The sequence below is a fragment of the Herpailurus yagouaroundi genome, unplaced genomic scaffold (genome assembly GCF_014898765.1).
Source record: "Herpailurus yagouaroundi ecotype Mexico unplaced genomic scaffold, PumYag 202, whole genome shotgun sequence".
Lineage (NCBI taxonomy): Eukaryota > Metazoa > Chordata > Mammalia > Carnivora > Felidae > Herpailurus > Herpailurus yagouaroundi.
In genome coordinates this window covers 598,811-621,878 of record NW_024412433.1, presented here as the reverse complement: position 1 = coordinate 621,878, position 23,068 = coordinate 598,811, and the positions used below count along the sequence as shown (strand labels likewise).

Here is a 23,068-nt window from a genome sequence, read left to right as displayed (position 1 = left end):
AAAAAATCTCCAAAAAAAAAAAAAAAAAAAATCTCCCAACAAATAAGAGTCCAGGACCAGATGGCTTCCCAGGGGAGTTCTACCAGACGTTTAAAGCAGAGATAATACCTATCCTTCTCAAGCTATTCCAAAAAATAGAAAGGGAAGGAAAACTTCCAGACTCATTCTATGAAGCCAGTATTACTTTGATTCCTAAACCAGACAGAGACCCATTAAAAAAAGAGAACTACAGGCCAGTATCCCTGATGAATATGGATGCAAAAATTCTCAATAAGATACTAGCAAATTGAATTCAACAACATATAAAAAGAATTATTCACCATGATCAAGTGGGATTCATTCCTGGGATGCAGGGCTGGTTCAACATTAGCAAATCAATCAGTGTGATACATCACATTAATAAAAGAAAAGAACCATATGATCCTATCAATCGATGCAGAAAAGGCCTTTGACAAAATTCAGCAACTTTCTTAATAAAAACCCTCGAGAAAGTCGGGATAGAAGGAACATACTTAAACATCATAAAAGCCATTTATGAAAAGCCCACAGCTAACATCATCCTCAATGGGGAAAAACTGAGAGCTTTTTCCCTGAGATCAGGAACATGACAGGGATGTCCACTCTCACCGCTGTTGTTTAACATAGTGTTGAGAGTTCTAGCATCAGCAATCAGGCAACAAAAGGAAATCAAAGGCATCAAAATTGGCAAAGATGAAATCAAGCTTTCACTTTTTGCAGATGACATGATATTATACATGGAAAATCCGATAGACTCCACCAAAAGTCTGCTAGAACTGATACATGAATCCAGCAAAGTTGCAGGATACAAAATCAATGTACAGAAATCAGTTGCATTCTTATACACTAACAATGAAGTAACAGAAAGACAAATAAGGAAACTGATCCCATTCACAATTGCACCAAGAAGCATAAAATACCTAGGGATAAATCTAACCAAAGATGTAAAAGATCTGTATGCTGAAAACTATAGAAAGCTTATGAAGGAAATTGAAGAAGATATAAAGAAATGGAAAAACATTCCATGCTCATGGATTGGAAGAATAAATATTGTCAAAACGTCAATACTACCCAAAGCTATCTACACATTCAATGCAATCCCAATCAAAATTGTACCAGCATTCTTCTCGAAACTAGAATAAGCAATCCTAAAATTGATATGGAACCACAAAAGGCCCCTAATAGCCAAAGTAACTTTGAAGAAGACCACCAAAGCAGGAGGCATCACAATCACAGACTTTAGCCTCTACTACAAAGCTGTAATCATCAAGACAGCATGGTATTGGCACAAAAACAGACACATAGACCAATGGAATAGAATAGAAACCCCAGAACTAATACCCACAAACGTATGGCCAACTAATCTTTGACAAAGCAGGAAAGAACATCCAATGGAAAAAAGACAGTCTCTTTAATAAATGGTGCTGAGAGAACTGGACAGCAACATGCAGAAGGTTGAAACTAAACCACTTTCTCACACCATTCACAAAAATAAACTCAAAATGGATAAAGGACCTGAATGTGAGACAGGAAATCATCAAAACCCTAGAGGAGAAAGCAGGAAAAGACGTCTCTGACCTCAGCCGTAGCAATTTCTTACTTGACACATCCCCAAAGGCAAGGGAATTAAAAGCAAAAATGAACTACTGGGACCTTATGAAGATAAAAAGCTTCTGCACAGCAAAGGAAACAACCAACAAAACTAAAAGGCAACTAACGGAATGGGAAAAGATATTTGCAAATGACATATCGGACAAAGGGCTAGTATCCAAAATCTATAAAGAGCTCACCAAACTCCACACCCGAAAAGCAAATAACCCAGTGAAGAAATGGGCAGAACACATGAATAGACACTTCTTTAAAGAAGACATCCGGATGGCCAACAGGCACACGAAAAGATGCTCAATGTCGCTCCTCATCAGGGAAATACAAATCAAAACCACACTCAGATATCACCTCACGCCAGTCAGAGTGGCCAAAATGAACAAATCAGGAGACTATAGATGCTGGAGAGGATGTGGAGAAATGGGAACCCTCTTTCACTGTTGGTGGGAATGCAAACTGGTACAGCCACTCTGGAAAACAGTGTGGAGTTTCCTCAAAAAATTAAAAATATACCTACCCTATGACCCACCAATAGCACTGCTAGGAATTTACCCAAGGGATACAGGAGTACTGATGCAGAGGGGCACTTGTACCCCAATGTTCATAGCAGCACTCTCAACAATAGCCAAATTGTGGAAAGAGCCGAAATGTCCACCAAGTGACGAATGGATAAAGAAATTGTGGTTTATATACACAATGGAGTACTACGTGGCAATAAGAATGAAATATGGCCCTTTGTAGCAACATGGATGGAACTGGAGAGTGTGATGCTAAGTGAAACAAGCCATACAGAGAAAGACAGATACCATATGTTTTCACTCTTATGTGGATCCTGAGAAACTTAACAGAAACCCATGGGGGAGGGGAAGGAAAAAAAAAAGAGGTTAGAGTGGGAGAGAGCCAAAGCATAAGAGACTCTTAAAAACTGAGAACAAACTGAGGGTTGATGGGGGTGGGAGGGAGGGGTGGGTGGGTGATGGGTATTGAGGAGGGCACTTTGGGGACGAGCACTGGGTGTTGTATGGAAACCAATTTGACAATAAATTTCATACATTGAAAAAAAAATAAAGTTGCATGTGTAAAGTGAAAAAATAAAAAAAATTTAAAAAAATACAACAAAGCAGTGGCAGAAAGATGGAGACAGGAACACACAGACAAAACTTGGCACAGAACTGACCTAGATACACTGGGTGATGAGCACAGAAGGAAAGGCATCAAGACGGCATCCCAAGTTTCCCGCTCAGGCCGCTGCCATGCTCTGGGAAAAGAAAAGCCGGTGAAGACAAGGTTCAGGATAAAGCCAGGTTTGTACGCGACACCCAAATGGAGATGGGGGAAGCAGTGGGCGTTCATGCCACAAATACCCGCTGGCAGGCACTGTTCTCGACGCTGGAGAGCAGCCGAGAGCAGGAGGCGGCCCCTGTTCTCCCGGACTCGCCATCCAGAAGGGGGAACAGGCAACCCGAGGTAAACAAAACACTCGCGGCCAACTCCGGGGTGGACGGCGCGCCGGTGGGGTTAGGCCCCAGCCGGGTCCCAGGGCCCTAGGGCCCCAGGGCGCCGCAAACGGCGGCAAGGCGGCAGCGGGCCACCACCAGCCGCAGCCACGCGAAGGGGACGCAGGGCTCGGGAGCGGCTCGTCCACGGGCCGCGCCAGGAGCCAGCGGGTCGCGGGCCGGCTCTCTCCAGTGCAGGCATCTCACCTGGGGCCTGCCAGGGTCTCCCAGCCAAGTTCGCTTCACCCGCCGGGAAGGAGCGCATCCTCGCCTCCGGCCCCACCGGCCAATCGCAGAACGACTCGTGCCGATTGACAGGCCTTACGAGCCAACCACGAGTGCTTGTGGGCGGGACTCGGCGAGCTTGCGCGGGGAAGCCGGCGCTAACGGTTGCTAGGGACGCACCGGACTCCCTTTACGGCGCCTCGGAGGAGCCAAAAAAGACGGCGCCTCCGCCCGCGGGGTCTGACCGACACCGTTTCCTCGGGTCTCCGAATCCGGAAGGGTGAGCAGTGCGCAGCTCGCCTCTCTGCGGCCTCGGAGGTGGGGGGCGCGGGGGGGATCCCTCACGGGCCACGCACGCCCGAGGGGCCGAGGGACCGAGGGACCGACAGAGGCTGCGTCTCACAGTGGGCTGGGTCGACGTCCTGGACCGCCGAGAGGCTGTCCCCGCACCTGCGGGTGGAGCTGGCCCCCGGTGCTCGGGCCCCGGCCCCTGGCCTCGGCTCCGACTCCGGCACGAGAGCGGGCGCCCTGCGCTGAGCGTTAACTGGAGGCCATCCCTTCACACGGACTAAATCCGCGAGGCGACTTCGGGACGAAATTGGCCACTGTACAGACGCAACCTCTGAGCCCCGGAGGGGCCGGCACGCCCTCGACTGGCCCGCACTTTGCAGCCCCACGCAGAGACCCTCGATGAGCCCCAAGCATTTCCCAGATTCTTCTCTCCGCTCGCCTTCAGCCACGGCTCCGTGCATGAGGCCCCGACCGCCCCTGTCTTCTTCCCCGCTCCTCGCCTCCAGAAGCCTCCGGTGCGCTCTCAGATTACCTGTCCCTGGGAGGTGAGGCTGGCTACTCCTGGGGCTGAGGCCCGCATGGCCTCGCGAGTGGACTACAACTCCCATGAGGCGCGGAGGCTGCGCAGGCGCGTCGGGGGGTTCAAACCTGGGGTGGGATTCCATTGGCTGAGCAGCACTGAGTCGGGAGCCCTGATTGGCTGAGGGGCCTGAGGCGACAGATTCCGGAAAGGGGAAGAGCAGCCAACATGGCGGCGGAACGCGGCGCGGGCCAGCAACAGTCGCAGGAGATGATGGAGGGTGAGTGGCTGCGTGGGGCGGCGGCCCAAGGGCCCCGCGGGCGGGGAGGCAGCGGCCCGCGCCGGTCCTGCCTGAGAAAAACGGGACTTCCCGCCTCTAGCCGTGGCCTGGGCCCCGCCGCGCGCCCTGACAGCTGCCAGCCGGCTCCGCGGGGCAGGGGCGGCCCGGGACCCCGGGACCCCGGGCCGAGACTGCGGCAGTCAGGAAGGCGCTGGCGGCCAGGAGGCGCCGGACCCACGGCCGGTGGGAGGGGAGAGCGGCGGCGCAGTAGAGTGGGTGGGGACTGACGACGCGGTGGTTCGACAGCCCCGGCGTCCACCAGCTGGCGGGAGCCTCGTACCGAACCTCTCTCTGAACCTGGCCCATGGGGTCGGTCCCTTGGGCAACTACCTGGAAAAGTAAGGCGCACGGCCCCATGGGACCTGCCCCAGCGGGCTCGTGGGTGAACGTGGTGGAGGTGGAGAAGAGTCCTCTCTTAAGCAAATGTGTTGTGGGGAACGGGTGGCAAGGAGCCGAGAGGTTGAGTTCGGCAGAGGGGATGCCTGGTTTAAAAACTATTCTAGTTCCCAAAAGACTAAATTCACCTCCTTAGCTTTGTTGAAAAAAATCACATGCATATTGCGTGTGCGTATAGTTATATACACACAGCAGTTGGAGAGTCAGTCATGTTTTCCTAGTGCTTATATGCTTTGGGCTCTGCTGGTTTGGAGGGGAAGTGGGGATGAGGTCAGAGCTCCAGAAGAGCAGCTACTGTCTGATGTGTAAACTAGTAGGTAAGACGGGAGGCGGGGTGCGACGAGGAGCTGGCCTGTTTGGAGTGATGGCTGCCCAGCCAAAGCCACCTCTGAGCTGAGCCTTGACAGATAACTACAAATCACCAGGTTGGGGAAAGATCAAAGATCATTTCAGGAGAGAGAAAGACAAAGGCAAAGAGCTGTGAAAAGCATGCGGTCTGCCTGGAAGAAAATTTGACCAAGAATAACAGTCCTGTTGGAGGAGGGTGGCAAGAGAGGGTCATGGTGGACCTTGGTGAAGGGTCTTGGACCCTTTTAAGCAAGAAAGTGCCTCTTCCTGTCTGCTCTCCTCGACTCCCTGCGTCCCAGTCTACTCCTTCCTCTTCAACTGTTTCCATGTCTTGGTAAAAGGAACATACAAAACCTAGGTGATCCTCTCTCTCCCACTCCCAGCCATCCAATTAATCAGTTCTGGTGACTCTATATCCTTCATATCTCTTAAGTCTTCAGTACCTCTTCCGTTCCCTCTGCCAAGACTTTGAACCACCCCATTTCCCAGTGTCCCAAAGTCACCTTATATTTCTGATCTGTCCCATGCTCCAGACCCTCTGCTGCCTTCAGGATAGAGTCCCAGGTTTCATTAGCTAGGTCCCTGCCACCCTGGTCTCAGCCACGCCACCCCATCTCCCAGTAGAACTTGCTCTCCCTTCGCCATGACCACAGAGTGCCCTGTGCCTGGCGATCACTAGTTTGCTTAGTGTTGACTGCGTGTCACACACATGCTGACTGCTGCTTTTGTGCCCTTTCAACTTTAGCCCCGACAGCGCCTCTGGTAAATGGGTCCTAAACTAGCCTTCTACAGATGAGGAGAGTGAGGCTGGGAAAGGAGAGAGCCTGCCAACGCTATGTCTCTAAGGGCAAATTGAAATCTCAGCTGGAGCCAGAGACATTCCAGAAACTTGGAGTCAAAGATCAGATTTGGATTTTAGAATCAAATCAGATTCTCTGGCAATGCAGAATGGATTCGACAGAGCCAGAAAAGCCACCGAGAGACCAGTCGGGAGGCCTGGCAGTTGCCAGGCTGGGGAAGAAGGAATGGATTTGGAGGTTTGGGAGCTGGATTTCGTAAGGACTTGGTTTTATCCAGCAGTCCTTTCCTGGGTACTGTTTTCCTAGGCCCAGGAGGAGACAGAAAGGAGAAGTAGAAGTCCTGTCCTCAAAGAGCACACCCCTCTGTGGATAAGCCGTAGGCAGGAAAGAAAATGCTTTCAGTATGGTTGATAACTCCCAGTAATTCATTAGTGTTTCAGCTCTTCCAGATTCCAAGACAGGTCATGGAAAATGTTAGGAGAAAGGAAAATGATGTGACAGTCTCCTCAAAGAATTTTTATCAGTCTGCCATACTTAGTCATTGCCTTATTTATTAATTCAGAAAATATTTATTTACCAGCCTTTCAGAACTCTCGGCTGGCATCACTGTGTGCTGGTGTTTGGCATCAGTGACCTCTATGTGGGGCAGTTGGCACTACTGGCTGTCTTCTCCTTTGTCATTACAGCCCCCCCCCCCCTCCCGCCCACAGTCTGATTTGAGTTAGTCTTGATTTCTTTCAGAACGTGGGCCTGTGACGGGGCTGGTTTTCTTGGCCAAATGGATAGTGGAGCGTGGATGAAGGTATGTGGGGGGAGGGTCACACGGTCCCCTGTACACGGATGTCCAGGCTGAAAGTGAGCCGCGCAGGAGGTACTTCATTGCGTCGCTGTCAGTACGTTCGGTCACAAATGACCCAGGGCCTTCAGAACACCTGGTAAATCTTCAGTCTTCTCGAGGGCAGGAACAGTATGTCACTCATCTTCGGACCCCTGTGTCCTCCCTGCTCTGCCTTCCCCCACTCAAGTTGTCCCCACCTCTGTGCACTGCAGGTGGCGCCCAAGAAATGGAATACAGGTGTTTGTTGAACTGAATTCAATGAACGCTTCTGAATGAAGTCTTTTTGAGTTACAACTGGATATCAGTCTATTCTGTGTTCTTCAGAAAGTCACGTAAAGTGGCTGTGAATTCTTACTGATGTGTGTGCATTCAGTTGACAGGCGAGTCGAATCTGAAGAGTCTGGCGATGAAGAGGGGAAGAAGCAGGGCGGCGGTATAGTGGCAGACCTCAGCGAGCACAGCCTGAAGGACGGAGAGGAGCAGGGGGAGGAAGACCCAGAAGGTACCAGGCCGAGTTAAGAGCCTTTCACTCACTAAGGGCGGGAGGCGGGGTGGGTGCGGCCATGTCGCACGCAGTCCACCCAACACCCACCCCACGGTGGGTGTTGGGGAGGCAAGGGCGGCGGGAGGACTGCTGTGCGAGAGGGGGTTCGTTTGGCGAGCTCTCGTTCCGCTGATGCAGCGTTGGAGGCCCTCTGGGGGCTGGTGGCCGTGTGCTCTGGGGGCGTGCGCCCTCTGTGGTACTCCCTTAGTGAGCTGACTTGTGGACGGCATCCGCAGGCAGGATGCATCTCTTCGGAGTTGCACGGAAGGCAAACACGACTACTAACGTTACTGGTGCCAGCGTGGCATCTGGAGCAGGATCAGAAAATCGCGTTATTAACCGTATATTCGGAAAGCGAGATGTGAAACAAATATTTTGGCTGATGATGCTTTTGTTTCCTATCGTAGTAACATACACTAATTTCAGAATAGCACTCTTAGTATTTTGGAGAAGTCGTTTGAGTCCTGCTTCACCATACTTCCAGGCAAGAATTGACTCCTAAGATACCTAGATGTTTGAAAAATTGTCTTAGGTGGAAACTATCTCCATAGCCTCCTATTGTTTTAGTGATTAACAGCAACAAAATTAACTTACAGATGAGAAAAGTAAATTCTCAGTCCATAATGGGTGGTTTTTCACCCTACCAACCATGATCTTTGGTTAGAAAATAGATTTACATTGAAAAGAAGTGAGACGGGCGCCCGGGTGGCTCAGTCGGTTGAGCATCCAACTTCGGCTCTGGTATGATCTCAGATCGTGAGTTCAAGCCCCGCGTCGGTCTCTGTGCTGACAGCTGAGAGCCCAGAGCCTGCTTCGGATTCTGTGTCTCCCTTGCTCTCTGCCCCTCGCCTGTTCGCACCCTGTCGCTCTCTCCCAAGACTACGTAAGCATTAAAAAAAAAAAAGAAGAAAAAAAGAAGTGAGACAGAGCATAGGAGCAGACAGAAAGATGTCCAAGGTATGTTATTAGGTGAGAGTAGCAAACTACAAAACAGTGTGCACGTTAAAATTTTATTGTTAAAAATATTAGTAATATGTAAGTTTTAACATACTTAACAGAGAAAACACATCAAGTTTCAGTTGAGGGTCTCTGAACAGCAGGTGTGAGAGGGTCTTGTACTTTCTGCGTTTTCTAGATTTATATACAATGTGTGGACTTCTAAGGTGTTAATAGTCATGTACTACCCTTATGATAACAAGAAAACACAATAAGAAAACAAGACTAATTTTTAAAATAACATTGTGCTCTGTGCCAGTGAGGATGATTGGTAACTATGGCAACCTAATTTTAAGGCAAAAGGAGATTACCATGAAAGTATCAGCCACGTTTACTTTGGAATGCCAGAGTCGATATTCTGGAAGTGATGTGGGTGGAATAAGTACACGGGAGTGATGGATGAGAGCTTTCGTTACCGTCTTAACTGAGTCACAGACGACCGAGAGAGTGGGAGCGTCGCCTGCTCTCGGCGTCTGAACACCTGGCGCTCGTGGAGAACCGGAGAGGCGGTGGGGCCCTGTCATGGGGCTCCTCTCCCTGGGTGGTGAGACCTGCTCCCTGTGGCCTGCCCAAGGGCTCGTGGTGACAGAGTAGAGGAGCTGGACTTGAGCGCAGCTTGTCAAGTCCAGAGTTCCTTCCTCCAGACCGCTGGCTGATTAGAAGCACTCTGGGAATATACATTTTTATGAGTCCTTAAGAGAAACCAGGACTCACTCCCACTTGTATTTGTCTAAGTGCTAAGTTCAAATAAAACAAATTCAAACATGTCGACTGTTACCTTTCACTTATTTTCCCTAGCTTTTTTTTTTTTTTTTTTTTTTCCAAAAGATAAATAAATACATGGTACATTTGGGAAAACATTCTAGGCTGGCAACTGTTTCAGAGGTTAAGCTGATGTTTTGAGGGGCCTGCCCTATGTGCTGGATGGACAGACAGAAGCACTTTACGCTGGGTGAGCACCTGTCCTGAGGAGAGCCCGGGCCCGGTGTCCACCCACGGGCCCTTCTCCATTGTCTGCACCCGCCCTGGACTCTCCTGGCGCCCTGCTTTGGACACTGGGTGGCCTGGACACCTGCCTTTGTTGCAGCTTCCTGAGTTCGTGGACACTGCATTTGTGCTGCCTTGGGCTGAGGGGTAATTTGGCTATTTCTCTTGGTTTTGCCCAACTCCTTCTACTTCGTTCCCAGGTTGGTTGACATCCTCTAAAGTTACAGCAAGTGACTCTGGCTCCACTTGCCCCCTGTGCTGCTGTCTTTTCTCACGTTCTGCTCTGCCACACCCTGCACTGAGGTGGCATACGCACCATCTCCCCCAGCAAGCGGGCTCGGCCTGCGGAGGACACTGCGAGGCTCTGCTTCGTCCTGCCCTCGGAGCACGCCACCGCTTTGACCGAGGGGTCTGCGCGGGCTGCGGGCTACGACCTACGACCTGTGCAGTGCCCGTGATTATACAGTGCCACCTGTGGAGAAAACCCTTGTGGAAACACTCTTGCTTCCGGGTGCCGTGGAAGGGTAGCTCGCCATTCTGGCTTAGCTGCGAAGCACTTCATAGATGTAGAAGCTGGCGTCACGGGTGAAGATTATAGAGGAAGCGTGGCTGTTGTACGATTTAATTTTGGCAAAGAAAAGTTCAAAGTCAAAAAGGGTGATCGGATTGCACGGCTCATTTGTGAATGGATTTTTTTATCCAGACGTAGAGGAAGTTCAGGTTTTGGAAAACTCTGAAAGGAGTTCAAGACGTTTGAGTTCTACTGGGAAGAATTAAAATTTGTGCTAAGAATAGAAAATGAAAAGACTTTTTTTTTTTTTACAGAGTTTTTGCTAAAAGTGAAAAAAAAACTCTAGTAAATGACAAACCATACTAAACGACATACTTTTGAACTGGCCGCTGTGGATTGTTGTGGAACAGGCACAGTTAGGAATCTGAACTCAGCCGGTGCTTACGCTGCTGGGTCCGGTCCGAGTGGTGTGCACCTCTCTGCTGCCTCCAGTCAAGGGGCCGGACTGAGCAGCAGATGGACCTCCGGCCTTGGTCCTTGGGAGGCCTGAGGGCTACAGCCGTGAGCCACCACAGAAGCCAGCACAGCTCCCCCACAGGGCAGAGGCGGCGGTAGGAGCCGGGCAGGACAGCACTGGGAACGACCGATTTGCGGGAGATCTGGGAGAGCGGAGGTGACACACTCCCACAGGAGTGTCACAGCCAGGCGGCCCAGTTTCTTCAGCCAAAAATTGCAAGAGCGGAAAGGGACATTAGAGAAATGTCATCCAGTCACAATATATGCCCTTATTCAGATCCTAATAAAAGCAGACGGGGCGGGGGGGAGGGGAATGGGGGGAATCGTAAGACAATTGATGAAATCAAAGAACGACTGTTACTGTTTTAAAGCATCGAATCCTTGCAGACATGCATGCTTCTGCAGTTCAGAGGAAACGAAGAGGGCTTCTTGGGGCGCTCCTCGGGCACCGGGGTGGGCTGGCCTTCTGCCGGGCCGGGCCCCCAGTGGGGGAAAAGCGTGTTTCCCTTGTTAGGGCTCTCCGGTCCGTCTGTTGAGCTGTGCTCTGTTGGGTTTTCCTCTTGGCAGACAAGCATTTAGAGATACCAGGCCACTTTCCAAAGCAATAAAAGGCACATCCTAGCACATCTGACATGCCCAGCATGATCCATATTCAGATGGTCTGACATGTGGCCACAGACGAGAAAGGAAAGGTCAGGGAAGAGCAGGCTGCTGCCAGCTGTGCAGCTCTGGGCAGCCACCACCCCCACCCCCGTCCCCCCGCCACCGTCCTCCCTGCAAGCAGCTTCAGACTACATTTCCTTCCCTGGCAAGTTCACTGGCACAGATGGAAATTTGGAGACTTTTGCCAGCCACCTAATTCAGAAAAGTCAGAATGCTTGAATGGTGACCATTATCGGAACTGGTGTTAAGCCGGCCACACCATCCAGGGCCCCCGCACCACCCATTGGCGTCTCCTCTGCACTGATTCAGCTCTGTGAGCCAGGCAGCCTGAGTCCCAGCTCCACTGACATTCGAGCTCTGAATGGGCTTTTTTCCTTATTTTTTCAGAAGGACAAGAGCTGCCCGTGGATATGGAAACCATTAACCTGGACAGAGATGCAGAGGTAATGCCACCTGCTGGAGCCAGCCTCAGGGGGCCTGGTGACGGACCACTCTGGCCGTCAGGGTATCTTCTATGGAGGTGCTGGATTAGTAAGTGATTACCCTAGGCGAGGTCGTCTGAGTCCCCTTGGTTGGGTCAGATTCTTTCTGTCCTTGTTTTTAATACCCGTGACTGAAACCCATTTCTGTGTGACCAGAGGGCTGGGCAGCAGACGAAACGCCCTTGGCTCCTAAATGCCACCGGTGGGTCAGGTGACGACTTTGTAAGTCGTGGGGGTCCTGGCCATCCCGGCATCTGAAACACACTGAGCGTCAACAGCTCAGTGTGCAGGAGACCGCCAGGGAGGGCAGACTCATCACAGCTCCTGCCCACGGGGCTGCTGCGGGATGAGAGAGGGGCTTTACGTACTGCTCATTGTTTTGTAAAACTGCTGAGGAATGTCTCACAGTGCTCCTGCATGTTGCTGTGGCCGGTCCGCTGCAGGCTCACCAGCCCTTCCTTGCCCGCCCCTCCGCCCGCCAGGCCGGCCTCCTTTGGTCCTAGTCCAGGACACGGGTCTTCAGGCAGCTGAGCCGGATTTCTTCTTTGTTTCAGGACGTTGATCTGAACCACTACCGCATTGGGAAAATCGAGGGATTTGAGGTGCTGAAGAAAGTAAAGGTATGAGGGGCTCTGTCCTTTGTCTCCTGGGGACACACGCATCCCGGAGCCTGTCCTACCCAAGGGACACAGGCACGTGCATCACTGAGACTCGGTTCTGCAGAAGGGGCTAGGCTCTGTCCGGAACTGACATCAGCACTTGTATCCTAAGCGTGGCCGGGTTTACAGAGGCCGATGGGCTCTTCCTGATGCCTGGCAGTGGTCCAGGGCAGGGCCTGCCTGCCGTTCAGCACACCCCAGCCTATGTAGTCCTCAGCTCATTTCAGTTAAGTTTGTTCAAATTCAAGCCCTTCAGAGGTTGGCCAATGCAATACCTGGCCAACGACCCCCTCACCGAGGAGGTGCACTCCATGCGGGGCCTGCCTCCAGACTCCCTTTGGGTATCTGCCCATCCTCTCCAAGGTGGGGACATTTCTAGAAAACAACAGAAGGATGAAAACCGCATTCCCTGTCCCACGGAAGGTTTGTCCTGTAACACAGTTGGCACTTCCTCGTGACCTCCCTGCTGCCTATGTCACATGTCACCTGTCCTTTTTCATCCCTCAGAGTCTTTGCCTCCGTCAAAATTTAATTAAATGCATTGAAAATCTGGAGGAGTTACAGAGTCTTCGAGAGCTGGACCTTTATGACAACCAAATCAAGAAGATTGAGAATCTGGAGGCGCTAACACAGTTGGAGTGAGTCATGAGTCCAGGGGACGGCTGAGGGGCCTGTCCAGTCTCCCCAGAACTGCCCTGGGCCCCATGCTCAGTCCTGAAGGGCCACCTTTGCCACAGGGTCCCAGCCAGCGCCTGTCTCCATGGGTGGCGTTGGCTTGCCCACAGTCCCAACCTGCAGGTTAAACCTTTGGTTGCAGACTCCAGGCCGGTCCATCTAGGGGCCGGCGCGATTGCTGCCGTCGGGGCGCCTGGAGAGTCGGGGTGGGCTGCTGGGTGGTGCCTGGCCCACCGGGTGGGGCGGTGCCTTTAGGTTGGTTGCATTCAGAGCTCTATTCCACCTGTTCTTATTAAAAAATTAATGCTCTGCTTGTCCCAGGATTCTAGATATTTCTTTTAATCTGCTGAGGAACATTGAAGGAGTTGACAAGCTGACACGACTGAAGAAGCTCTTCCTGGTTAACAACAAAATCAGTAAAATCGAGAACATAAGCAGCTTACACCAGCTGCAGATGCTGGAGCTGGGGTCCAACCGCATCCGGGTAGGTGTGGGGTGCGGCTGGCGGTGGCAGTTTCAAGATGTGTGTTTGGCTGTGGGTTTCATACCATATGATTTTATTTTCCAGGAGAAAAGTGCCAACTGCAGGTCAGTGTTCACAAGAGCGTGCGCTCACACCACTCGGTCTGGCCCTTCTGTGCGTGTCTCTCACTTGCTCTGCATCCAGGTCACGACCTAACCTTAGCAAAGCGTCCCTGTGACGTTCTGCCCCAGGTGAACGGGTCAGCCCCAAACACTTTGCTTTTGAGTTGCTGAGGCTGTGTTCTTTGGTGGGCCTCTCTGAGGTGACAGTGCCCCAAGCACAGCAGAGTGGTGGCTTGCAGTGACCTGACCTCCACACGGGGGCCGTAGGAGGCACATTGCACCTTCGGGTGCTTGGCCGGCCCATCCTCCCTGGACAGCCGCGTACCAGCGGAACACGCCCCATGGCAGCCTAACATCGCGCCATTTACCAGGCCCTGACCTCTGGGAGCACTGGGCAGAGCAGGCAGGAGACGCTTTGGGAAAACGGTCTGGGGTGCTATAGGAGCAGTCCTTTACCCACCTGACTCATGGGTGCTGGGCACTGCCCGTGGTGGGAGCCACAGATGGGGTCACAGAAGGACTGACGTGGTGGGGGGGGGGGGGCTACCAGCAGAGAAGGGGAAGGGTCACCAGGACGTGTGAGGGTACCTGCCAGCCAGAAGACCCCTCAGTGCTCACCCCACATCCCAGTGAAACCATGCTACCGAGCCCGGGGCTTCCCACTGGCCTTGTTGAGCAACTAAGAGCTGGTGTTTCCAAGCACTTCTTCACCTGCCTCTGTGTTGGGAGTAGCCCTGTGACTGGCTTTGTGTCTACGGCACACTGTGATCCATCCCACTTGGCCCTGGAGAGCTGGGCAGGGTGCAAACCAAGGAGGGCCTCTTGTGACGGTTGTTAGCAGGGACATGGCCCCCATATCAGAGCACCATGTTTAAAACTAAAGAGTGGCCCAGATGTCAGCCCTTTATATCAAGTATATCTCTGTAGAATGTTTGTAGGCAGCATGGTGGCCCAGGAGCCAGGAGCAGCTGGCAGGATCCTCCTGCTCTGTGCAGGCAGGAGCAGCTAAGGATCCATCCCCCTGGATCCTCCCCCCTCATAAGCACCCCCTGAGCCCCCCAAGTCCCGCTGTGAGGTGCAAGGGGGGGTGCGGTCTGCACCCACTGCTCATTCAGTGTCTACGGGAAAAGCTGGCAGTGAACTCAGGAGGAGGGAAACCGGTCCAGGCAGTCAGTGCTTGCTAGAATGCCTGCTCTCCGCAGGGCCCTGGAATTTACAGTGAATAGAGGAGCACAGGATGCTGGCAAGGGGGGAGGGTTGTGGAAACTGAGGCAGGGGACAGAAAGCCATGGAACAGAGGCGCCTGCTCTCAGGAATCCTGGGTGGCATCCCAAGGTCAGAGCTGCTTCTGGGGAGACCTAAGCTCTTGGAATGCATCGTAAGGAACCCTACGTGGGATGACAACAACCTATCGACTCAACTTCAGCACTGAGAGGGACTTGAGAAATGTCCTCATCTGTGGGTTTCAAACTGTGTCCCCTGACCTTGAGCTCTGGGGGTGGGGGGCACCCAGGAGACAAGGCCTTGGACTCGCCACCTTTTCGCATTCTGTACTTTCAAGTGAGACTTCATGGGAGAATTTCCCGAGTGGATAAGTAAATTGCCCACGTCCCAGGGCTCAAGTCCAGATAGCTGTATCTCCTCTCCCGGCACCTTTCCCTCTCCAGTCTCGCTGGTCAGCCACACAGTGCTAACTGCTTCTCTGTCTTTTTCGTAGGCAATTGAAAATATTGACACGTTAACCAGTTTGGAGAGTTTGTTTTTGGGGAAGAACAAGATCACTAAACTTCAGAACCTGGACGCACTTACCAACCTGACGGTCCTCAGTATGCAGGTACTGACCCACCTTTGCTCCCATCTGGCCAAGCCCCGGCCGGCGCACCGCTGCCGAACAGCCTTCACCTTTGTCTGCCACCGCGTCCGGGATCGATGCTACTTTTACCACCAGTGAGCAACCGAAACGTTAGGTTTCAGAGACTTAGACGTACGTGTGTGTTATATGCACACACAGCTAAAAGTTCCCTCCCTGGGCGGTCTCTAGCCAAGGGGGGCTTCTTGAGAAGGCTGCGTGTGCATGCCCTCAAGCCTCCTGGAGTGTCGGGCTCAGTGGTGGGAGCACTCCTTGCACACCCGCACAGAGAGCACAGCCCTGGGAGGGACTGGCAAGCATGCCCAGGTTCAGGTGCAGGCTGCCTCTTCTGCTGGAAGCGAATGAGTGGAACCGGACCCTCGAGGTGAGGTGCAGGAGGGCATTCTGGCTGCGGCAGGTCCACCAAAACCACCTGTGCCTTTTGTGAAGCAGACATTGTGCAGACTCTTAAAAAAGGAGGGCCTTGTACGTGAGTTTGAGTTACAGTATGTCCTGAAAGAAATGAGAAGTGATTTATTTTACAGCATTCGTATATTTGACATTTTTGAATTACTGAATTAACTGGGGTAGGCCTTCCCCGGGCACACCTAAGAGAGTGAATTCCTCGCCTAAAAGCCCCCAGCCTTCACACACGCGTTCTAGCCAGTGCAACAGCCTCAAAATTTTGATCTCGTTCTCTGTGAGTTCCCACCCAGCGCGCTTAAAGTGTCAGCTCCTCAGGAGGAGAGCCCTCCTTTCCTAAAAGCCGTTTGTTCCGTGCCCTCCGTGCTATCCTGATGGTTGTTGCTCTCCCTGTCACAGAGCAACCGGCTGACCAAGATGGAAGGTCTGCAGAGCCTGGTGAACCTTCGAGAGCTGTACCTGAGCCACAATGGCATCGAGGTCATCGAGGGCCTGGAGAACAATGTAAGACATCTGCTGGTCCGGGGCGGTATGGGCATGGGGACCGGGCAGCCGCCAGCCTAGGCCTGGTCGGAAGAAGACTCGCTGCCTCGAGGGGCTCGTGGTAGAGACCTTCCAAGTCTGAAAACGGAGAGCTCCGTCTTCACACTAGCACGTGCATAAAACACACACAGTGCTCCCCCTCCCCTTGGGGGAGCACGGAGCTGGCGCTGCATGCCGTGCGCACCATACAGTCACCGGCGGCACCGCAGCCATTTGGGAAGAATTTTGGAACACAGACCCCGCGCGTTCCTAGGTGCCCCGTGCTGCAGAGGGCTGGCAGGTGCTGGCTGCCGTCTCTCCCCCTCCATTCTGGCCGCCGTACTCCGTGGCAGCAGCCTTTTGGCACACGGGGGCCACGGGGGCCTCCAGGTCTCAGCTGCTCTGAGCTGAGCTCCTGCGCGTTTCCTGCTCCTCCCTGCTTTTCACCAGCCCTCGTGAGGCTAGGGAGGGCCTGTCCGCCTCCCACGGACGGCCCCGATCTCACTCAGCACAGGACAGCCTTAGATGCGCTGAGCGGGGAGGCGGGCCAGCGCTGGCCCCGGCCCTTTTCAGCTGCCTGCGGGCAAGCCTGCTTTTCCTCACTGCGATTCTCAAGACAAATAAAATACTTTTTCTCATTCAGTTTTACTGAGCTTTTTTTTTTTCTGTTTTATTTTTAGCAAAGGTAACCGTATTGGTCACTTTTGTTACCGTAAACACAGCGTTTCATTCTTAGTAAAGGCTCCGTTGGCCTCAGCCCCTGGGCCTGGCCACCGTTAGTAACGTCTTAGAGGGAACGCCACATTCTGAATTTCCTTTTACCAAATTTTAGACAAGGCAGAATGGGCCTCTGGTAAGTTTAGTTGTCTTCCTCCGCCTTGCAGTCAAGTTCAGAGTTTACCAACCTGCTGTGTAAACCAGCTGTACACTCAGGCAGCGCAGGGTGGTAGCTGGAGGCTCGGTTCCGAGACGTGGGACTGTGTGCGGAGGCCATGGCATCAGAGCTGGCAGGGTGTGCCGACCCCGCGCAATGACCAGCCTGCGGGGCCCACGATCGTGGAGAGCTGGGGGTCTCCCCAACTCCCAGGTCTCCCCAGGGTGGGGGAAGTGTGTCTGCAACAGGGCCGACAGAGTGGCATGTCCCTGGGCCAGCAGGAGAGAAGCTAGAGCTTAGAATTTTACCCGCAGCAGTGGGCACTGTGGTCAGGGTTGAACTCCAGATCATTCTTGGGCCTCTGCAACAAAACAGAAAAAAAAAAAAAACGGTTGTGGTTTTGAAGGTAATTATGTAATTAGAATATTTATCAAGGTCCAGTGTGACAGTCTGCTCCGGCTTCGTTCAGTTGGAGGTCAAATACTTGTCTGTATTTTCTCTCTCAGTTTATCTGGAAGTTATTTTTGTTGTGGGAAGTAAAGAATTGAGTGTATGTTTTTCCCAAATGGCAAATCCCCCGTCCCAGCACCACAGACGCCTTGCCCAGCATTCGGGCACTCCCCGACCTCTGTGTCTGCTCCTGGGCGCTGGGTTTTCGGGCGCTGGCAACCTCTCACCCGCTGCTCTCTGGCGCCGTGACCGCAGCACTTGTGTGTGACCCCATGTGCTGTGCTCGCTCCCACCCTGCCCGGTTCCTCTCTTTATTTTTTTATTTTTTTATTTTTTTGAGTAGCTCTCACTGGTTTGCTTTTGGATGAGCTTTCAAAACACTGTCCAGCTCCCCAGAAAAAACAAGACAGTGTCGAACACATAACTGAGTCCCTGCGCCAGTGCTGTGCACCGTGATGCCCCTGGTGCTACGCCCTTGGACGGGGCCCGCACCGTCATCGGCCTGTCGTGTGTCTCCTCGTGTGCACCCCGTGACACCGAGCACTGCAGGATGGGGTCAGAGGGCCAGAGACCACCGCCGTGGAGGACCCGGCCCTCTTCTGCCGAGTTCTCCTAAGTCCCCGCTTGCTGCGGTCCCACCAACCGCCCCCCGGCTCCCATAGGCAGGAGCCTCCTGGCACACTGCAGTCGCGTGGCAGTCTGAGCACACACGACGTGCCCAACACCAGCTACTCAGAGGAGCTGCTCATCTGCGTGCCCGTGCCCAGCTTGCATGTGACCTGACGTGGCACCATGTAGCTTCCTGGAAACTGACTGGCCAGTGCTCTTACTGGGTGACGTGGGTGCGGGATGGGCGGCGGGCCCTCGAGGAATCCGAGACCAGGACCAGAGCGCTCTGAGTCAGCACCGCCGCTGGCTGGGGGCTTCTGTGTGTGTTCGTGGATTTCTTTTTATTTTATTGAGACGGTTTTTAACCTTCCCTTAAAACTTGGGAGGACCAGGACTCGGAATCCCACAAATACAGTAGAAAATGTAGGAAGGAATCCACAGTGAGAAATGGGCAGACAAGAAGGGAATGGACTTCTTTGGGCGGCTGTGAACCAACTTCTAAATGTTTCCTTTTTGATTTTAGAAAAACTTCGCCAACTGGTTTGATTCCACATACTTCAGCAAGCGGCGGGAGCTTTAACAGACTTCGTTTTTACTACAATGTTATTCAACTCTGTTAAATCTTTAAACCCTGAACTTTAAAAAAATATTACTCAGGCTTAGCTCATATGTGTTAGAAAAACCGTATCTGCTGGGCATTCTTAGGAGAGGGGGTTGTGGGATACACGCTAAAGCAGATGTTGTTGAAAACAAAAATACCGTTCTGAGGATTCCTTTTGATATATCGTTCGTGTCCTCAACAGAAACTAAATAGATGTTGCTACAGTGGTTACCCCTTCTTCGGGGCCCACACCAGATGCCCCCATGCAGCCTCCGGAGCCCCAGGCCTCCCCTGCTTCTAGGGAGGTGTCACTCTGCTCTTCCTAGGACTACACAGCCCACTGGGACACCGATCCTTGTAGACGGGAGTCTGGGAGCCTGTGGCAGAGACTGTCAGATGCCAGTGTTAACGGGGGCTCTGCCGAGGTGGTGGTGAGGGTCTGTGTGCGAGTAGAACGGGTGGGCCGCAGGGAGTGGCAGGTGACCCCGTCCTGTTAGCCTGCTCCTGTTCCTTGAGGGTAGGGAGGGTGGCTCGCCCCACGGCCGTGAGCACGGCGCCCAACAGCATGTGTGTGGTCACACATTATTGAACTGAGGTAATCCAAGAACAATCTTATTTCCTTATTTTAGAACAAACTCACGATGTTGGACATTGCATCAAACAGAATCAAAAAGATTGAAAACGTCAGCCATCTGACAGAGCTGCAGGAATTCTGGGTAAGTGGAATGACCGCCGGGATTGGTTCTGCCTCCGCTGAAGTGGCGCCACCGAGCGTAGCACTGAGTGCGTGCGGAGCGCCAGCCCCGGGCGCCTCCTACGCCGTGAGGTGGGGGGCGCTGTCGCAGAGTTTACTCTTGGCTGTGTGCGCCGGCATCACCCAGGAGCGGAACTCGGGCCCCACGTCATCCCAGACGCACAGACGCGGGCTGTAGCGGCATCCGCGTTTTCACAGATTCTGGGGATCGCAGCGCACAACAAGATGTGAGAGGCCCGGATCTGTAGGGTGAGAGTTGTCCGTGACCGAGAGCTTTCCAGACCCGGCCCGGGAGCTAGTGCGTTCAGTGCAGATAGACCGCAGCAGCACAGGAGAAGCCGGAAGGCTCTCTGCACTCAGTCCTCCCGGGCTGTGCCTCGTGTTTTCTGAGGCCAACAGGTGTGGGTTGGGGAGTGGTATCCCAGAGCCGGGAGGAAGAAGTAGGAAGAGAAGCAGCACGTCGCAGGTCCTAACTTCTTGACTCCTCTAAAGCGTTGCACGACGGTCACCGAGCTGAGGGCCGCAGTGTCGGGATTCTGTGGCGTGCTCTCCTGACGTGTGTGCTCTGCCTGTCCCCGGGCTGGGGGCCCGTGCACGGATCGTGGCACACGTTTCACCCTGAGATCCTTTGAAGCGAGCGTTGTCCTGGGTGTGCTCAGCTGACCAGGCTGTGCGTGGAGTCTGAGACATGACTCTTCCTTCCACAGCCGTGCTGCTGACCCTGCTTACGTCATCTTAAAAACTCCTCCAAGTTTCCCGACAACACAGGTAGCCTGCTGTGAAAACGACCTTTGCCCCTTACCGATAGCGCTGGGTCTTGGGTCGTGTCAGGTTGTGGTGCCAGAGCAAATCTGGGGAGACCAGAACCAGAAGTAGAAAGGTGGGAAAACCTTCAGGAGGTTTGGGAAACCAGCTGATACTGAAGCAGTGTTTCTGAAATGTGTGATTGCTTCTACATGCCCTGCCAAGGGACCACAGGTAGAGGCCAGCTGGGCACCCTGGCCATCGGGAAGGCAGGCAGGCAGGCTGGCACTTGCTGCAAGGTGGATAGTGCCCTGCCCTGTAACACACAAAGCAGATGAAGACAGTCCAATGAGGCAGAGCCTACGGTGCTGATGGTGTCCAGACTGCTTCCTCTTCTGATCTGCTGATCATAGCAACCCTGCGAAGCAGGCGGTATTATGCCATTTTACCACTGAGGAGTTGCATTTCAGGAAGGGAGGTTGCAAACTGGGAGCTCTCAAACTCTGCTGTGCTCCTATCACATGTAGGGTTTGCTTAGCTATGAGCTGGGCTCTGAGAGAGAAATAGGAAGCCAGGCTTAATAAAATTTTAATCACCCAAATCCTATGTTTATTGATGTTCTGCTTGTCCTGCCAGTTACTGAGAGAAAGATGTTGGAATATCCCAAACATAACCGTGGGTTTGCTTTCTCCGTTCAGTTCACCGGCTTTTGCTCCTTGTATCTTTAAGGTTTTTATTGGTTGCATACACACTTAGGGTCATAGTGTCTTCTTGAGGTATTGTCTTTTCATCACATGGAATGTCCCTTTTCCGTGCTGCCCTCTTTGTTCTCGTCCTGAATTCTACCTCTCCGTGTTAACCTGGCCGTTCTATCTTTCTCCTGTTACTGTTTCCATGGGTATCTTTCTCCATCCATTTACTCAACCTCTGTCTTCATGATAGGTAAAATAGGTCTCTCGTAGACAGCACATCGCTTTTGCTTTTTTATCCAGTCTGACCATCTCTGCCTTTTAAGGGCAGTATTTACCCTGCTCATGTTTAGTACAATTACATTCACTTACACTTTGTGCAATGGTTGGGTTTAGGTCTGCCATCTTGCTATTCGGTTTTTATTTGTCCCATGTGTTCTTTGTTCCTTTTTTTCTCTTTTCTTGCCTTCTTTTTGGATTAGAAAAACATTATTTTTGGTAGTCTATTTTATTTTCACTATTGACGTAATTTGCTTATATCTGTATGCTGTATTTTAGGAATCACAAAATATATTTTCAATGTATCACAGTCTGCCTTCAAATGCTATATCACGTCACAAATAATGTAAGTCCCTTACAGGAGTGTGCTTCCATTCCTCTGCAACAGCTGACATTGCCCTATGTTTTACTTTTCATAGATTTAAGCCCCGTGACATGTTGCTGTATCAGTTATCTTTTAAGGAAATTTAATAACAAAATCCACTTATTTTACCATTTCTGGCATTTTTTAATTCTTTTATGTGGTTTCCATTGTGCCATTTCCCTTCCACCTGAAGAATTTTAATAATTTTTTATTGTGCAGCCTGTTGTAAACCAATTGTTTCAGCTTTGATCTGTCTGGAAAAGTCTCTTTATTTTGCTTTCATTTTTGAAGTATGGGATTACAGCTCTACAATTCTAGTTTGCCAGTTTGGGGGGTTTGTCTACAGCACTTCATACGTGTTCCATTGTGCTCCAGCCTGCACTGTTCCTGATGAGAAATTGTTAGTCATTCTCGCCCCTTCTGTGTGACATGTCTCTCTCCCTCCAGCTGCTTTTTTTTTTTATATATAATTTTTTTAATGTTTATTTTTGAGAGAGAGGGACAGACAGCGTGAGTGGGGGAGGGGCAGACAGAGAGAGGGAGACACAGAATCCGAAGCAGGCTCCAGGCTCCGAGCTGTCAGCACAGAGCCCGACATGGGGCTTGAACCCACAAACCATGAGATCATAACCTGAGCTGAAGTCGGATGTTCAACCGACTGAGCCCCCCAGGCACCCCTGTCTCCCTCCAGCTGCTTATTTATGTTCTATCGTCACTTTTGTTTCTTGCAACTTGAAGGTCACGTGCTGCTGAGCTTTGGGGATCTGTGAATTTATAGTTTTCAAAATCAGATGCAGCAAACTTCTGAAAATAATTTCCTCCAAAATTTATTCTGCTCCCCTTCCCCCAGTTTCTTCCTAAAACTCCAATTATGCATATGTTGTCCAGTGCTTGGTCACTGGGTCACTGGCTTTTATGTTGTGTGCTTGCGTTTATATGATTTCTGTTCCTATGTCTGTAAGGTCATGATCGTCTGCAATGTTCATATGCCGTTAAGCTCTTGGAGTCAGTTTTTTAGCTCAGATGTTATATTTTTCAACTCTAAAAAAAGTTTGGTTCTCTTTTTATAGATTCTGTTTCTCCCCTTAATGTTTGCGTTTCCCTTGAAGCCTTCCTCTTTCACATGGCTGGTCATTTTTGTATTCGATGCTGGCCGTTAGGATGTTAAGTTATTGGGGCACCTGGCTGGCTCAGTCAGTAGAGCATGCAATTCTTGGTCTCGGGACTGTGAGTTCAAGCCCCACACTAGGTATAGAGATTACTTAAAAATAAAATCTGTTTTTAAAAAGATGTGAAGTTATTGACTCTGGATTTTTTTTTTTTTTTTTTTTTTTTTTTTTGCTTTCCTTTAAAGCGTATTGGCCTGTATATCTGGCAGACAGTGAACCCGATCCTTTTGAGGCTCACTTTCAGCT

General features: G+C 51.7%; 2 protein-coding genes and 1 pseudogene across 8 annotated transcripts in view; 2 read left to right on the top strand and 1 right to left on the bottom strand.

Annotated features, from left to right (window-relative positions):
* Positions 1-4,216, bottom strand: part of PASK (PAS domain containing serine/threonine kinase) — a 40,626-nt gene extending 36,410 nt beyond the window's left edge. For all 5 annotated transcript variants that reach the window (XR_005783158.1, XM_040450399.1, XM_040450397.1 and 2 more), the window contains exons 1-2: positions 3,327-4,216; positions 2,801-2,881 (exon numbers count right to left, since the gene is read on the bottom strand). The gene's annotated coding sequence lies outside the window, so the exon portion shown is untranslated. The remainder of the gene's footprint in view (positions 1-2,800; positions 2,882-3,326) is intronic.
* Positions 4,217-4,282: 66 nt separating this feature from the next.
* PPP1R7 (protein phosphatase 1 regulatory subunit 7) overlaps positions 4,283-23,068 on the top strand; it is a 29,171-nt gene continuing 10,385 nt past the window's right edge. The window contains exons 1-9 of one of the 3 annotated variants that reach the window (XM_040450402.1): positions 4,283-4,435; positions 7,251-7,391; positions 11,482-11,537; positions 12,131-12,196; positions 12,743-12,873; positions 13,232-13,394; positions 15,213-15,329; positions 16,167-16,271; positions 19,453-19,539. In XM_040450402.1, the coding sequence (XP_040306336.1) occupies positions 4,384-4,435; positions 7,251-7,391; positions 11,482-11,537; positions 12,131-12,196; positions 12,743-12,873; positions 13,232-13,394; positions 15,213-15,329; positions 16,167-16,271; positions 19,453-19,539 (918 nt within the window). In that variant the 5' untranslated portion in view covers positions 4,283-4,383. Of the gene's footprint in view, positions 4,436-6,824; positions 6,842-7,250; positions 7,392-11,481; positions 11,538-12,130; positions 12,197-12,742; positions 12,874-13,231; positions 13,395-15,212; positions 15,330-16,166; positions 16,272-19,452; positions 19,540-23,068 lie in introns of those variants that run through there. The other 2 variants (XM_040450403.1, XM_040450404.1) reach the window with 2 other exon arrangements.
* LOC121014302 (deoxyuridine 5'-triphosphate nucleotidohydrolase, mitochondrial-like) lies at positions 9,651-10,272 on the top strand (annotated as a pseudogene).